General features: G+C 46.0%; 1 protein-coding gene across 3 annotated transcripts in view; it reads right to left on the reverse strand.

Annotated features, from left to right (window-relative positions):
* BACE2 (beta-secretase 2) overlaps positions 1–17,820 on the reverse strand; it is a 109,732-nt gene that overhangs the window by 37,762 nt on the left and 54,150 nt on the right. For all 3 annotated transcript variants that reach the window (XM_023191771.2, XM_023191769.1, XM_023191763.1), the window contains exons 2-3: positions 12,555–12,643; positions 1,299–1,515 (exon numbers count right to left, since the gene is read on the reverse strand). In XM_023191771.2, the coding sequence (XP_023047539.1) occupies positions 1,299–1,515; positions 12,555–12,643 (306 nt within the window). The remainder of the gene's footprint in view (positions 1–1,298; positions 1,516–12,554; positions 12,644–17,820) is intronic.

Raw genomic sequence — 17,820 nt, forward strand, 5'->3', positions numbered from 1 at the left:
GAGAATCACTTGAACCCGGGAGCCAGAGGTTGCAGTGAGCTGAGATTACACTGCTGCACTCCAGCCTGGGAAATAGAGTGAGACTCTCTCTCAAAAAACTAAAAAAAGTAAAAAGAAAAAGAAAAAACTAAAACGGGGAGAATATGACCTTACAAAGTATGCCTCACAGCGGAGTCATCAGCACTGAGTGACCCACATCTTCTCTTGTATCTTCTCAGCCTAGGGCCTAATAGGCTCTCAGTAACTGTGATTCTCCTTGTGGGGGCCAAGGGTTAGAAAATTCCTCTTGCTCTCCCCACCCCATCCCCATCTGCTCATAAACTTGAGCTGGAACGATGGGAAGAATATCCTCCCGGGACAGTGGGGGCGTGTTGCTCTAGCAGTCACTTCTGTTTCCTTCCACATGTAGCTCTGGTTCCAAGCCTAATGCTAAGTAAGGTGAGGCCAGGCCGTGGTGCCCAGGTACGGGGCCAGGAGAGCTAGTCTCCTTCTGCGGTTCTCGATGCATGCAAACCCGTGTGGACTCCAGCAGCCCAGCACACACCCCCGTGTCTACTCCCGCCTGCCTTCGGCAATGCCCCCAGGTGGAAATTCCCCTGCCTGCCTCCCTCCTCCTGCATACAGCCATTATTTCCTTTGGGTAGGCCCCAGGCCCCAAGTACAAATATTTGGGGAACATCCAATTCTGTCTTTCCCCATTTGGGGAGGCTCTGGTGATGGCGAGAGCAGGGCTCCACAACTCCTCCGGGGCTCACCACCCCTGGGAAGGGCTGGCTATTCCCAGGCCATGCCTTCAGGCTGCCCATATTCCCTGCTGGGTGTTGGGTGTCTCCTTGGAGGTGTCCCCTGCAGAGCCAGGAAAACAGGCCACATCCCAGTCTGGCTGAGGGCACCATCCCCTGCCTGCATTCCAGGGCTGCCCGCAGGCTCCATCTTCACGCAAACGTATGAATTTAATAAATATGTTTTCTTTTAATCCTACCTTAGTAAAAACTCCTAAACACACATCACGATCTACATGATTCAAATTCTGTTAACATTTTAAACTATAAAACGAAAATAAAACAAAAAGTTAATGCTATTAGTCTGTCTTACAGGAAGGTTCTAAGAATCATGCTGTTTACCTTCAATTTAAAAAATGCTTGGAAATATAATGGTGTGAATACTGGTCTGTTTGCACCACATGGTTCTCACTGTCTCCAAAGACAGCCCCAGACTCATGTGTCAGCCCTTTAATGACTGATTTTCAGAATCTCATCCTATTATTTGATTTCCTTAAATCCATGGGTTAGCCTTACCTTGGCGAGTGTGGCATAAGCTAGGCCAAGTATTCCATTCCATTTAATCCCAGGCAAAAAGAAATTCTCTGATTCAAAAATAGTGGCAATGTTGACAAGAAAAGAACTATTGAAGCCTTTGGGGATGGTGACGAGGTCTTCCCCAACGAAGCCCGTCCAGCTTCCTTGTGTGTACTTCACAGTGACGTCAAAGCCCTTGGAGCGGTATGTGCTAGACCTGGAGAAAGAGAAGAAAAGCCTATTGTATTCATTTTATTATTTATTTATTTATTTATTTATTTATTTATTTATTTATTTATTTATTTATTTATTTATGAGATGGAGTCTTGCTCTGTCCTCCAGGCTGGAGTGCAGTGGTGCGAAGAAAAGCCTATTGTATTCATTTTATTATTTATTTATTTATTTATTTATTTATTTATTTATTTATTTATTTATGAGATGGAGTCTTGCTCTGTCCTCCAGGCTGGAGTGCAGTGGTGCGATCTCTGCTCACTGCAACCTCTGCCTCCCGGGTTCAAGTGATTCTCCTGCCTCAGCTTCCTGAGTAGCTGGGAATACAGGCACACATCATCACGCCCAGCTAATTTTTGTAATTTTAGTAGAGACGGGGTTTCACCCTGTTGGCCAGGATGGTCTCGATCTCTTGACCTTGTGATCTGCCTGCCTTAGCCTCCCAAAGTGCTAGGATTACAGGCATGGGCCACCATGCCTGGCTAAGCCCATTGTATTCTCTCATGTATCCATGTTCCTGAGCCACAAAGATAAGGTTGCCATGTCCAAGGCAACTATCCTAAACGCAGAAAGGCTACTGTAAGCCTGTAAGCCATTCTTCATCATGAACAGCATCAGTGTTCATAAAGCGACAGCTTCCCCCAAAAACATAATTGCTAATGTTTTGGTAACAGTGTTTTCCATGTCACGTGGAAGGGACGCACTGGTATAAACATGTGGCTTTTGAGTTTAATTTTTCCCTATACCCAAGTTAAACTCTGTAAGTCAGGTGCTTTGCTTGGCCAGTGTAGCCTTTGAAGGACACAACCCAGTCTGGGCACCCGCCTGGCCCTCCGGCTTTGCAGGCTGCTGCGCTGCTGCTCTGTGACACGGGTAGGTGCTGGCACCCTGGAGGGAGGCTCCACCAGCCTGCGCCCGCAGCGGCTGGGGTTCAGGTTCACACATACAACTCATGTGACAAATAATGACCAAGTCCTACCTGCTGAAGCCCACGTCCTTCATGTCACAGGTCCTTCTCAAGGTTCTCCCCCAATGCCCCAAAGCTGATTATACTCACACCAAAATACGGGCAGTGACGCTAATGGCATGCCAGAACATGAATCACTGTGACATGACCCTGAGCCTGACACTCACGTGGCCCTGGGCGTAAGAGCTACTGACGCAGAACGACATTCACAAGATCAGAGAAAAGTCCTGCCCGCTCAGTTGATGCTGCAGTGAGGAGAGACAATGCATGCAGGAATGGTGGTTACGGGGAATGAGAGCCACCCAGGGAACAAAGCAGGCAAGGGGACCTCAAGTGACCCAGCAGTCAGAGAGAACTCTTGGATTCGGCCATGTTTGCATGAGACCTGAATGGAGACAGTGAGACCTGGGGCTCTCTGGGGACAGCGCATGGTGGAGATAGGACAGCAGGTGTCGAGGCCCTGGGGTGTCCCACCCTGCAAGGTCATTCCTACATCCATTTGAGTTTGAAAACTGCTGGAATATAGGAAGGAACCTAAGAAATATCTTTAGGCAAATGTCTGTGAACTCAAACCACGTTCCTCCTAAGAAAATGATCACCATCCAAAGCTAAATATCAAATCACCCAGTAGATCACGCTGAAGCGATCCTGCTCGCCTGCAGGCTTGATTTCACTCTGTTTTAATAATCAGTCTGCGAACATTAACACATGTTAATAAGTCTTTGTTGTGGGATTACATGAACTAGCGCAGTCTTGCTTAAGGTCAGTAAAGAAGTTCGGAGATGACATGATCATTCATTCATTCATTCATTCATTATTTCTTTTAAAGATAAGCTCTTGGTCTGTCATCCAGGCTGGAGTGCCATAGCACAATCATGGCTCACTGTAGCCTTGAACTCCTGGACTCAGGAGATCCTCCCACCTCTGCCTACTGAGTAACTGGCACTAGAGGTGCACACCAACAAGCCCAGCTAATACTTTTCTTTCTTTTTTTTGCAGAGACGAGGTCTCATTACATTGACCAAGTTGGTCTCAAACTCCTGGGCTCAAGCAATCCTCCTGCCTTAGCCTCCCAAAGTGCTGGGATTCCAGGCATGAGCCACCATATCTGGCCTTTAATTCATTAATTCATTATTGGTGTATCTAATAAGTGTTAAAAATATTAACTATCTTTAATTCAGTAACTGCACTTCTGAGACTCTGACCCTAAGGAGACACCCAGGAAGCAGACAGAGGTTCGTGTGCCAAGATGGTCGTGATGTTTTATGCATAACAGCAAACAGCTAGAAACCATCCAAATGCTCAGTAACAAGGAAACAGTTCAGTAAATTACAGCATATCCATATCATGCACTATTATGTGCCAAAGAAAAAAATGTTTCTTTTTCTAAGAAATTTTAAATGATGTAGAGAAAAAGTTAAAAGAAAAATGCGTCAAAGAGACAGAATCTCCTTCAAAACTATTTATTACACTCAAATATTAACAGTGGCTAGCTGAGGTAGCAGGATTGGGGGTGGGGGGACCACTATTCTTGTGGTTAGGTACTTCCACATTTTTTGCATACATAAGTTTTATAATCAGGAAAAATGTAATTTTACGAAGGTCTAGCAAACAGATTTTGGGGAAACAACTGATTCTAACTTCAAAATGGGGTACAGAATCTAAAGATGGTTGGATTTTAACATTTGCCTACTATCTTGGTTCACTCCACCATGATCATAAAGTAAGAGAGGTATTCAGTGAACGTTTTCTGTGTGCAAATCTCCCGACAATGGGCAGGCACAGAAACAGAAAAGTGACCACAAAGGGACCTTAGAGAACTAAGGGATCCATCAGAAATTACCCAGGTAACGTGCAGTCAGGTCTTTGAAAAGGGGTATCTGAAGATTAGTGGAACGCCAAGCTTTAGTGCCAATATAAATTCAGACGTGCCTGCCACATGGGAGGGGGTGCACATCCTTATGTTGAATAGCAATAAAAATACTCAATTATTCAGTCCATTTTGACAATTTGGATTCATTCCTCAAGTTCAGAAATATACTAAGACTATCTTGAAATGCTTGGAGAATACGATCTAGTACAGAGGTTGGCAATTTTTTCCATAAAGAAACAAATAATAGATGTTTTAGGTTTGTAGGCCATGGGATCTCTGTGATAACTACTCAGCTCTTAAACGTAATGTGGAAGCGGCCACAATGTGTAAGTAAACTTGCATGGCTGTGTTCTGATAAAACTTTATTTACTAAAACAGGCAGCAGGTCATATTTGGCTCATGGGCTAGCCTTTGCCAACCCCTGGTGTATTAGTCCGTTTTTACACTGCTGATAAAGGCATACCCAAGACTGGGTGGGTAATTTATAAAGGAAAAGAAGTTAAATGGGCTCACAATTCTGCATGGCTGGGGAGTCCTCACAATCATGGTAGAAGGTGAAAGGCATGTCTTACATGGCGAAGGGAAGAGAGAAAGGAAAGCCAACTGAAAGGGCTTTCCCCTTATCAAACCATCAGATCTTGTGAGACTTATTCACTGCCATGAGACAGCGTATGGGGAAAGACCACCCCCTTGATTCAACGATCTCCCATGGGGTCCTTCCCACAATACATGACAATTATGGGAGCTACAATTCAAGATGAGATTTGAGTGGGGTCACAGTCAAACCATACCTCCCGGTATGGTAGAATAAGAATAACTGTTTGTTGTTGTTGTTGTTGTTGTTGTTGTTGTTGTTGAGATGGAGTCTCACTATGTCACCCAGGCTGGAGTGCAATGGTGCCATCTTGGCTCACTGCAACCTCCGCCCGCTGGATTCAAGCGATTCTCCTGCCCCAGCCTCCCTAATAGCTGGGATTACAGGCACATGCCACCATGCCCAACTAATTTTTGTATTTTTAGTAGATACAGGGTTTCACCGTGTTGGTCAGGCTGGTCTCAAACTCCTGAACTCAGGTGATCCACCTGCTTCAGCCTCCCAAAGTGCTGGGATGACAGGCGTGAGCCACCTTGCCTGGCCCTGGTAGAGCAATTGTATCTTTCCTAAACAGTCTAAAGTGCTATGACTTCCTTTTGAAAAATTTAGTTTTACTCTGTCCAGGCTATAGAAAACTCCGTAGAATTTGTAGTGTTAGTAAGAACCTGAACCAGCCTGCGTATCTATTTAGTATATCTTCTCTAGTTTCCTGCCCAGGTTGCTGGTCCCCTTAGAGGGAGTACTCTGGATATTTTGGTGTCATTTCCAGAGAGACAAGAGGCAGCTGGAGTTATACCACCTGGGTTCAAATGTGAGTTCAATACCTTATTAGCTGTGTGACCCATGGCCAAGTTATTTACTCTCTTTATGCCTCAGTTTCCTCAACTAAAAAATGGCGATAATATAATACCATCCCTCATGAAGTTAATTACGCAGATTAAAAGAGTTAATATTGTAAAGCATGTAGAACAAAAGCTTGGAACACAGGAGATATGCCACAAAATAGCTGCTATTATTATAATTATCTAATCATTTGCTACCTTTCTTCGGTCTATGAGTTATTATTAGAAAATTCAAGTCTGTTAGGCCATGTTTGCATTGCTATAAAGGAATATTTAAGGCTGAATAATTCATAAAGAAAAGAGTTGTGATTTTAGCTTATGGTTCTGCAGGCTGTGCACAAAGCATGGTGCTGGCATCTGCTTCTGGTGAGACCTCAGGAAGCTTCCACTCAAGGTGGAGGGCAAAGGCAGACACAGTACATCCCATGGTGAGAGCTGGGGCAAGAGAGAGAGGAGGAGGTGCCCGGCTCCTTTAAACAACCAGCTCTCATGTGAACTAAAGGAGCAAGAGCTCACTCATTGCCTTGATGAGGGCAACAAGTCATTCATGAGGCATCTGCCCCCTTGACCCAAACGCCTCCCCTGAGGCCCCAGGTCCAACACTGAGAATCACATTTCAACGTGAGATTTGCCCCCAAAGCAAATCATCAGGATTTTTTGTTTGTTTGTTTGTTTGTTTCTGGAAAAAGCTCCTATAGAGCTACTCTTACTGAATCTAATGCTTGCCTAATTCTAAAGTCCAAACACCCCATGGAAAGCAGCCAATGTGTGTGGGGTGACTTGGCTAAGGAGGTCAAGGAGAGGTAGTGACACTTCAAGCTCTTGCGCAACCAGTGTCTAAAAGGCAAGAGTTCCTCTCCGCCCTGCACCAGCTCTGTCCAACAGAACCTCCTGTGACGACAAAAATATTCTGTCTACGCTGCCCAATGAGCTGGCTGCTTGTGACTAATGAACACTTGACATGTGATTACAGTGCAACTGAAAGACTTAACTTCTATTTTATTTAACATTCACTAAAATAGCCACGTGTGACTTGTGGCTAGCCTTGTAGAAAGCACAGTCCAAGATACTGTTAAAAAAAAAAAAAAGGTAATTCTCGGTTCATATTCATATTCTCTGGGTTCCTTGAACTAAACCTCTGAGTAAAACCCCACAGAAGAATCATAAGTGACTCTAGGGGTTATTAGTAGCATAGAGTCTCCAGTGCTTTAAATAAAAAATACGTCTTCATCTTCATTTTCTAGCATCCCATCTCTTGGGACTAAAATACTTTGGCTCTCAATTGCTCTGCATAATAATTAAATGCATGGAGCAAGAAACCCGGATGGGCTTCTCCTTGGCAGTGTCCATTCCAGGTGCTCACAAACAGCAATCAATCAGGGATGTGGGAGGCCAGGAAAAAGCCCGCTCACAGTAATAAAAACACTTTGAACCAAATTCAGAAGATGTTCTACCTCTGATAAGAGTGCTCAGGGAATGCAGGATTAAAAAGTGAAATCAATTGAACTGAGGGGAAAAGAGCTGCAGAACATTTTACTATTTCAAAAGAAACCTGCTGTTGTTTGCAGAGAACACGAAAAGAGAAGGTGGATGTGGAGAATTCTAGAGTTCAATCCTTGGTTCAGTTCTGGTTCTCCTAAGCCACTTGACCCAGGAAATGCTGAGTCTCCTAAAGAACTCTGCTCAGGACCTCCCTGGGACTCTCAGGGTCTGAAATCTACCAGTGGGCTTACTCTCCTGGCCCAGGTAACCAGATGCCCCTCTTAATCTTCTGTGATTCTGGAAGTCACCAGACCTGAATGCATAAGACCCCTGAGGTTCAGGATCAGCTCAGCCTGCCCAGCCTGGTAGTTCATCAACATCCTCAATAATGTTAAATGCTCACAGGCTCCACAATAACAAGTCCCCTTCTATCAGGCAAATGATGGACACGCTTGAGAAATGATCTCAATAATCAGGTAAAAATATCTGTCCTCATTGAATGGAAAGCCATTTGATCTGTATCCAGTTTAGCTTCCTAAAAGAAGTCCCTAATTCCACTTACAAGCATTAGTTGAGGAAAATACATTGGTCTCTTGCTCTGTGAGCTTCACCCCAGATATAGTACAGAAGTAAGGAGACATTTTAATGGAAATATACTTAATTTCCTGAATAGATTCATGGAGGGTCAAGGGATGAGTATACTAGATCACTCTTCAAGCCAACTAGCTGGAGGTGAGATTTTATTGGCTAAAAAAGATGTACATTTAAAAAATGCATGATCTTTTCTTTTCTTCTTTTTTTGCTCTATAGTAACTCACTGGAACATTCACCACCATGAAAAGATGGATTCTGATAAAGACGAGCTCACAAATGACTAATGGTAGCCTGACATCTCATTCCATAAATCAAAGAGATCTTGTCAAAGAACCCCACGCCAAAACCCCAATTACTGTAACATGTTTCAGGAAGCATTAGACCTGAATATCCAAAGACAGGACGTGAATCAGAGGCGGACAAACCCAACCAGAACCTTATTATAACTAAGAGAGATCAGAGGCACAAGCAAATACAGACACATCACAGGGCAGAGAGCTGCAGCTCAGAAAAGAAACCTTTGTCAAAAATTGAGAAGGCAAAAGGACGGTCTCTTGGCTCCCATCAAATACAATGGTTGAAAGCATAACTTAGGCCAACTCTAAAGTTAGATGAAAACATTAGACAAATTAATTATACATAACTGACACTGAAAGAAAATATTCATATCTTTCAATCATAAAGAATATCAACCATAATAAAACATGTAAAAAGCAGATAAAAGGAAACAAGGTTAATATCAATCTAAGAAAGTATATAACTTGCAAAGCAAGCATGGTAGCAGGGATGTAGCTGAAGGAATAGAACTCGCCTCAAACTCAAAAGTGAGATGCATCATCTCTAATTCAGCCAAGAAGAAACCTTACAGTTCTGTTGAAGAATGGTCTCTTGAAAAGAAAGGCGGTACCAGGGTAGAGACCCAAAAGGTGAGTGATGTGTTATATGTAATAAGTCAGTCTCTGCAGTACTCGCGAATAAGGAAGGTATGCTGAATTTGAATGGTGGAAATGGCAATAGGGTGAAAACGACCATTGAGGGGCTTTCCCTAGACACTGGTGTGTTCTGTTATTTCTCTTTTTATTTACCCACAAAAGGAGAAACAGATCAGGACCTCGAGTGGTCAGAATGGTGGCAAGGAATCCTGAATTATCTTGTGAGATTAGCAGGAGGGAAGCCTTAGTCATCAAAGGAGTTCTGGATGATCCCAGGAGTTTTCACAGTCATCAAACGCATACAGACTAGAGAAGCCCAAAGGATGAAAAACAGGAACCATCTGCCATTTGAATGCAAACCTGGTGATGGACACAAAATCCGCCTGAATACACCAAACAGGGCTAGCAGGTAAGTAAGAGAGATGTGTCCCATGGTAGCCTGAAAGAGAACCACAGCTCAACCAAACACAGTTGAAGGGAGCTGAGAAAGATGCTGGGCTGTCTATGGTTGATGAAATACTGCACATAGTCTTCATGATGCGGAGTATTATTTACCCTTGAAGGTTTCAACAATTGCATCTGCATAGTGAAAGGATGTGCGGATTGAGAAGCATACTTTGACCTTGATGGACTCTGGCTATGAGCAGCTGCCACAGAACTGCTATTTACCTGCCATGAAAAAAGTAGCCATCCACAGGGCTTGACTTGCATAGTTCCCTTTAAATCTGGAAAGTAACTATCCACATCACCCTAACCTTGACTTTACTGTGCTTTACTGTTTTCTACTGTATCTTGCATCTACAGATGATGAGAGAAAAACCTATCCTAAGGGGAAAAGAATTGCTAAATGAGAAAATGCAAGCTCCACGTGTGTTGGTTCTGTCTCTATGTGCTGAGCCCCAGTCAGGGGGAAATGCGGAAAACGTGCCACACAGACTAGAGCCCTGCAGTGGAAACAATACAGGGCTGGGACCATCAGGGACCATTCAGATAAACGGTTCTCAGAGAGGAAGGTCCTGTCCCCCAGGGTAAGTTTTGGAAACTCTGGGGGTGTGTTTGATAAGCATGCTGGTTATCCTGGAATGTGAAGGGCGGTCATGCAAAATGAAGCATTGTTCCCATCCCACACCACTTTCCAAAGTTGCCCTGGGCATCTGCATGGGTGAAATCTGCTGGATCATCTGAGCACAGAATGCACCTCCCATTCATATGTGCACAAAACCTTTTCTACATAGGTTTAGTATACATTGCATATTCGCTACTATGGAAATCCAGGGGAGCTGATTCTCTTTCTGTTCGTTTTATTTGGAACTTTCCTAAGATTATTTTCCATTTTGGAAAATCATATCAGCAACTGATAGAGTTTGGATATCTGTCCCCTCCAATTCTCATGTTGAAATTTGATCCCCAGTATAGGAAATGGGGCCTGGTGGAAAGTGTTTTGGTGGTGAGGTCAGATCTCTCAAGAATGGTTTTGTGCCTTGCCCATAATAATGACTGAGGTCTCACTCTGTTAGTTCCAGGGAGGGCTGACTGATTGTTTAAAAAAAAGCCTGGCACGTCCTTCCCCTACCCTTGCTTCCTCTCTCTCATGTGATCTCTGCACACTGGCTCTTCTTCGCTTTCCACCATGACTAGAAGCAGCATGAGATCCTAACGCCATGCTTCCCGTACAACCTGCAGAACCATGAGGCAAATAAACCTTTTTTCTTTGTAAATTACCCAGCCTTGGGTATTCTTTTATAGTAGCGCAACAGACTAAGACAGCAAACTGAGCAGCTTGGGGTGGGTGAGTCTAAGTCAGCCTGCCTTGATCAGTCTACACTGGGTGTACATGTCCACAGTGATGTTAACTCACCTCCAGCATCTGCCTACTGCATGATCTCCTAGCACCACAGAGCCAGGGTGTTCATGCATTGAGGTTCTGATTACCCGGTTATGCATTACTTCCCTTGCATTCCCCCCATCTTACGTCAGGCCACTTTGAGCTGTGTGTGTAGATAAGTCATATGACTTTTGCAGTCACTTCAGGGAATGACAAAGCACTTGTTATAAAAAGCGGGTGTTGGCTGAAGGTTTGGGGACTGCTGGTCTCAATGACTGAATTTGGGCAAGTCCCCTGTCTCTCTGACCTCCTGTGCTGCAGAAATCAAAATGAGAGGTTTGGACCAACTCCAAGTCCTATTCCATGATGAAGTAGTCCAGAGAGAACAGTTGGAGGTGAGGGCTGTTTGGGGACTGAGGACTTGGATGAATCACAGATCTGAGTGGGAAGGGGCAGCACAAGCCATCGTAAACCAAGCCTCTGCTGCACACACAGAGAGAAACACCACCACTACTTCTACACACGTCTGTGGTTATAGCAACAGCTGGGCACATACTGATCACAGGCAGGTGTTGTATCCGGAAATATCAATGAAGGAAGCTTACCAACACATGAAGCCATAAACCAAGCTATCGGTTCCTTGAGGGAGGGGCCAGCCACATTTTTCTGAAGCCTCACAGAGCACTGGCCACCATAGCCCTCTCCCCAGCAAGCAGCTGCAGCCATACGTGTAGGAGGCCCCGTCATTTATGGCACCAAAGTGGAGCCCAGGATGTGGCATAGGTAGAATAGATATACAGGGTTTCCTCTATGCTTTCTTTCATACACGGCAAATCATCTCGCTTTATTAAATTGCCTGACATTTTCAGAAGACTTCAGCTATTCTTCTCCCTCCTTTTGTCCCCAACTAGAGCTGGCCTTTATTCCGTGGAACAAAACACTGAGGATAAGGAAAGTGAGAAAGGGATGTCAGGAAAAGAATTTACAGTAGGGAAACCCAATATGACAGTTACCGAGATCCTAGATGATTCATGACCCTAAAAAACGAACCAGCACATCAGCTTACCTGTTCTGTCTGTTGAATTTAAATTTCAGCATCGTAAAAATAGTTGTGACATCAAAACATGCACAGCATTTGAGCAGCTTCCAGTTCAGAGGGCGGTGACTCTAGACGCCATGGGCTCCTGCAGAGCTGAAGGATGCCACAGGCCGCCGGGGGCCTCCCCACAACCCCACCCAGGGCCGCTCTGAAGCCTGCATGGACAGGGCTTGTTCTATTCCAGAGACCTCCATCTGGCTCCACTTCTTTTTCTCAACTCCACCCCATAATTGCTCATGTGCAGCCTCAGTCTTGGCCCTTAATACTTTGTGCTCACAAAACTCACTCTTCCAAATGAGTGTTGCAAACCAACGCACAGAAACAGCGTCCATGAACCACACCTTAACCCCTACTGAACTACGTGAAGGGGGGTTTCCATGTATTGCTTCAGCTGAGGAAGCGACCCCATACCCTTGGCCAGAGTGGCCTCACAGACCCCCAAGACCTTGTCCCCTGCTCCAGCCCACCTCCACTGCAGAACTAAAGCTGCTGCAGTAACCACCAAAGGGCCACAAGCTCCCTGTGACTTGGATAACTATAGGAGTTGTGTTTGACTTGGATTTTTAGAAAACGAATCTCATGTAAATGCGTGAAGGCTATCAGGAGACCCCTGCTGTGAATCTGAGGATGGAATGAACATGCACATATGCATACACATGTCCACATATACGTACACGCACATGTACATACACATACGTATCAGTATCCCCCCTTAAAATGAAACAGCTTTCTGGCTGTTATGCTCTGCTGCATTTTGAAGCATGTGGATCATGCAGTACCCCAGCCCAGCACACCGGCCAAGGGGCCAGCGCTTACCTCTCTGTGTCAAAGTACGTGTCTATGTAGGAGTGCGGGGCTCCCGCCACGGCAAAGTTACTGCTTCCAGTGTCAACGAGAATCTGTAGCTTTTATGTTTTAAAGAGAGAGAGAGACAAAAAAAAGAAAGCATCAAGTTATTTTGATAAGGCAATACTCTTGAATAATTTTTTTAAAACTAAGTACCAAGAATAATTTATCAGTTGGAACAAAAAAAAGTATACTGATGAGGGGAATACAAAAAGCTATTATAAAATTGAAATCTGAACAAAGTCCATGAAAAAGCTTGCACTGGAGAGGGGAAAATGGTCTTGTCTCAGATACACACTGAGCCTTCAAAGAGAATGGATTCTGTTAAATAACTGGGTTTCCTTTTTAGGCCGTTGGTGCTTGAAACCAAGGCTGAGCTCTTTCTTATCTCCGGGCTTTTGGCCGGGTTTAGCCCTCCACTGGGCTCACCCTCCCCTTGCTACTCCAAATCTCGCCTGCAAACCCCGATCCAACATGGCCTCCCCTCCCCAGGATGCCTCCCAGCCTCCTCATGGCAGGTGGTGGCCCCTCACCTCCCTGCACGGCACCTGGGAACACCTGTCACAAGCATCGTTTTTTAGGTTATTTGAGATACAGTTTGTGTATAATAAAAATGCAAGATCTTAAATGTTCGCCTGGTGAGTTCTGGCATGTGTCCCAAACCAAGATACAGAAATTTCTATTCACCTCAAAACGTCCCTTTATGCCCCTTTCCCGTCTGGTCCCCAGAAGCAACCACGTTCTGGCTTTTGTGAGCGTGGACTGGTTTCATCACTTCTTGAACATTCTATAAATGTAATGATGTGGGTTTCTGTTTGTTTTTTAGCATGGTTTCTTAAGGGAACTTGTCTCTGAGACGTCCTCATGTTGCACCAGCCCTTTGTTTCTCTTCACTGTGCAGGGACACACCATAATTTGCCTCTGCTTTTGACGGGCCCTTGAGTTGTGTCCAGTTTGAGGTTACTATGAATAAGACAGCTATGGACACACTATATAGGTCTTTTTGCAGACATATATTTTCATTTCTCTTGGGTAAATACCTAGGAGTGAAGCTTTTTGGATCATAGATACTTTTTTTTTTTTTTTTTTTTTTTGAGACAGAGTCGCCAAGGCTGGAGTGCAGTAGCGCCATCTCGGCTCACTGCAGGCTCCGCCTCCCAGATTCATGCCATTCTCCTGCCTCAGCCTCCCGAGTAGCTGGGACTACAGGCGCCCGCCACCACGCAAGGCTAATTTTTTGTATTTTTAGTAGAGACAGGGTTTCACCGTGTTAGCCAAGATGGTCTCGATCTCCTGATCTCGTGATCTGCCTGCCTCGACCTCCCAAAGTGCTGGGATTATAGGCATGAGCCACCGCGCCCGGCTGACTAGATACATTTTTAACATTTTAAAGAAAACTGCTGAACAGGTCTGCAATGTGGGTCTACCAAGTTATATTCCCATGAGCGATGGATCCATGGGCCATTTGGTGTATTAGCTCTGTATCCGCCCCCAAATTTGGTGGTGTTGGTCTTTTCAATGTGAACCATGCTAATGGGTGTGGAATGGTACCTCACCGTAGTTTTAATCTGCAGTCCCCTAGGGACCAACGCTATTGGGCTGTTGCCCTGTATCCCGTTGCTTCACTCATCTTCCACAGTGAACCATGTCTCAGGGCAGGTGTGTACGTTACTCATCATTTTATGCCCAGCATCTATCCCAAGTCCAGATACATGCCCAATTGTTACAGAATGAATACATCTTTTAGAAATCAACACAGGCCACATGGATATAGCCCAAAAGGTTGAAAAGCAAGTTTAAAAAGCTATGGACTAAAGAAATCAAAATAGGCCAGGTGCGGTGGCTCACGCCTGTTATCTCAGCACTATGGGAGGCCGAGGCGGGCAGATCACGAGGTCAGGAGACTGAGACCATCCTGCCTAAACGGTGAAACCCCATCTCTATTCAAAATACAAAAAATTAGCCAAATGTGGTGGCACATGCCTGTAGTCCCAGCTACTCGGGAGGCTGAGGCAGGAGAATTGCTTGAACCCAGGAGGCGGAGCTTGCGGTGCAGTGAGCCTAGATCGCACCACCGCATTCCAGCCTGGGTGACAGAACGATACTCTATGTCAAAAAAAAAAAAAAAAAAAAAAGGAAAAGAAAAGGCAAAATAGGCAAGTTTTTGCCTACGATTATCTTAGCAACAATTATAGAATAATTTTGCCAAGGACCTCAGTTTAGCTGGGTGCAGTGTTTGCCTCTGAGATGACCCGTCGGCAGGATCTGACTCAGTCTCACTCCCTCTTCCCAGAAACATTCTTCACTCTGGATCCCGGGCCCCACACTTTCCCGACTTCCTCCTTCCCTGTCTCCTCACGTTAGTCTCACTGCTGGGTGCTTCTCATCTCCCCCACCTGCTGAAATTTCCCGGGGCTCAGCTCAGGAATCACTTCCGGGATCCATCCACTCACACCCTTGGTGTTCCCATTGAGTCTCCAGGCTTCAAACGCCATCCGCATCTCGACGACCCCCAGGCTTACATCTCGGCCCAGGCCTGCTCATGCACTCTGGGTTCTACCTATTCAACACCTCCCACTGGCTGGCTAATAATCATCTTTTATGGGTTGAGATGTGTTTTCCAAAAGGAGATGCTGAAGTCCTAATCCCTGCACCTGTGAATGTGCCTTTATTTGGAAAAAAGGTCTTCACAGAGGTAATCAAGTGAAGGTGAGGACCACGGGGGTGAGCTCTAATCCAGCATCACAGGCGTCCTTCTGGGCAGAGGAAAATGCAGGGAAAGCAGACACACAGGGGGGTGCCAAGTGACAGCAGAGACAGGGATGGGAGTGACACAAGAACGCCAAGGACTGAGAACCATGGCCAAGGGCTGGAACAGGAACGGATGGCTCCACCTGGAGTTTCAGAGGATGCATGGCCCCACCAACACCTTGATTTCAGACTTCTTGCCTCTAGAACTGTGAAATAATACAATCCTGGGTCTTTTTTTTTTTTTTCTTTTTTTTTTTTTTAATGAGACAGTGTCTCACTCTGTCACCCAGGCTGGAGTACAGTGGCACAGTCATGGCTCACTGCAGCCTCAAACTCCTGGGTTCAAGGGATCCTCTCACCTCAGCCTCCGAAGTAGCTGGGACCACAGGCGTGTACCACCATGCCTGGCTAATTTATTTTTATTTTTTTGTAGAGGGGGGGTCTCACTATGTTGCCCAGGCTGGTCTTGAACTCCTAGGCTCAAGTGATCCTCTCATCGTGGCCTCCCAAAGCGCTGGGATTACAGGCATGAGGCACTGCACCTGGCCCATTTGTGTTGTTTTAAGCTCTCAGTTTGTGTACTTAGTTACAGCAGGTCCAGGAAACATCTTGAGATGGGACATCATCTCAGGCCTGGCGTGGACCGAACTGAGCTCCGGCTGCCCCTACCCCTGCCCTTCTGATGGACTTGGCCATCCTGGTCGACGGCAGCTCTATCAGGTCTGGCCAGGCCACGCCAGAGGTGATCCCCAGGGCTTCCTTCCCCTCAAGCCCCACATGCAGCCACCAGGAGTTCCTGAGGACTCTGCCTTCGGGTTCTGGCCCACATCTGTCCACCCCTCACCTCCTCCAAGGAGACTGGGGGTCCACACCACTGTCATCCCCTCCTTGTCCTCGTTGGTGTCCCTGCTTCCTTCCTAGGCCTACTTCCAACCAGCAACCACCACAGTCCTATTACAGTTAAGTCACAGGGAGTCAGCCCTCCACCTCCCTCAGCTCTCATGTCACCCAGAGCAACAGGCAAAGTCCTCACATGATCTGCCGAGTCACTCGCCACGCCCTGACCTCACTCCTCCAAGACACGCGGACCACCAGGCCACTCCATGAATGCCCCAGACATGACCCAGAGGCAGGGCCTTCCCCCGGCCACCTTGCTGGGGTAGGGGCTGCTCCCCAGGATAGCCAGGTCCACGTGGCACGGCCCATTGCTCCCTTCCAGGCTTCCTTCAACACCACCTTCTCTGCGAAGCTGACCCTGGCCGGCCCTTTGGGAGAACTGCTGATCCTAGTCTCCTGCCGGTCTGTGCATTCCCCTTCCCTTTCCCCCGCATAACACCACGCCTCTCACATAACAGTGACGGCAGACACTGAACACCACCTGCAGTGGGCTGGGTACTGCTGTCAGCGCTTCCTATATCCATCAGTTTCTTTCAACCTCATAACAGCACTCTTGAGGGCAGCATGGTCATCACTCCATGTCACAGATGGAAACACTGAGGTGCAGAGAGGCTGACCTCCCCAACTCTACAAGGGCAAGTGGCAGAGCTGAGGCTGGAACCCAGAGTCAGACTCCGAGCGCATGCTTGTAAACAACTCAGCCACTGCCTGGGCCCCATGAGCAATCATGCCATTCACGGGGTCCCAGCAGCTCCTGCTGCCTCCCTGTGGCAGGGATTTTTGCTGTTTGCTGCTCTGTCTGCCATGCATGCCTACAACAGGGCCAGGCACACAGCAGACACTCACACATTTGTGGAATCAACGACGAAATTATTCTCAAAGGTAAAATCAAAGACACTCATTTTGCCCTTGGTACAAAGATAACAGATTCCAAAAAAATAAACAAGCAAGAACAATGCAGTGTGTGCACCCACACCAGCCGCGTGTAGGTTCCGCACACACAGTTTTCGAGCTGTTGGCAAAAACAAAGTCAGGCTCCTACTTCCCTAATCTACTAAGTGCCATGCCCCTTACCCTGCAGGAGGCCGTGGAAATAGTGGAGAGAAATGAACGACGGTCCTGGGCATCTGCCAGGGGCGGTGCTATAACTCGTGGTAACATCCCTGTTTTCTCAAATGAAAATCTACTTTGTGACTTCAGAGAATTCCCTCCCTAACAATGAAGATCATGTTCACAAAAACTTTGTAGGAATGGTAGAGAAACAGACTTGGGGGATGAAGGTTTGAAGCGAATCTAAAACAATGGCAAAGGCACTCTGCTTTTTTTTTTTTTAATATACTTTTTTTTTTGAGAGGGAGTCTCACTATGTTGCCCAGGCTGGTCTTGAACTCCTGACCTCAAGTGATCCACCCACCTCGGCCTCCCAAAATGCTGGGATTACAGGCGTGAGCCACCACACCCAGCCAGCAAAGGCACTCTAACTAATGAGATTACAAATGTCACTTTAAACATCTTAGTTTTAGTAAACGAATGCTCTATTCTCAATTTCTATTTACAAATACACAGCTCCTAGAAAACATGTAAGATC

The sequence above is a fragment of the Piliocolobus tephrosceles genome, chromosome 19 (genome assembly GCF_002776525.5).
Source record: "Piliocolobus tephrosceles isolate RC106 chromosome 19, ASM277652v3, whole genome shotgun sequence".
Classification (NCBI taxonomy): domain Eukaryota; kingdom Metazoa; phylum Chordata; class Mammalia; order Primates; family Cercopithecidae; genus Piliocolobus; species Piliocolobus tephrosceles.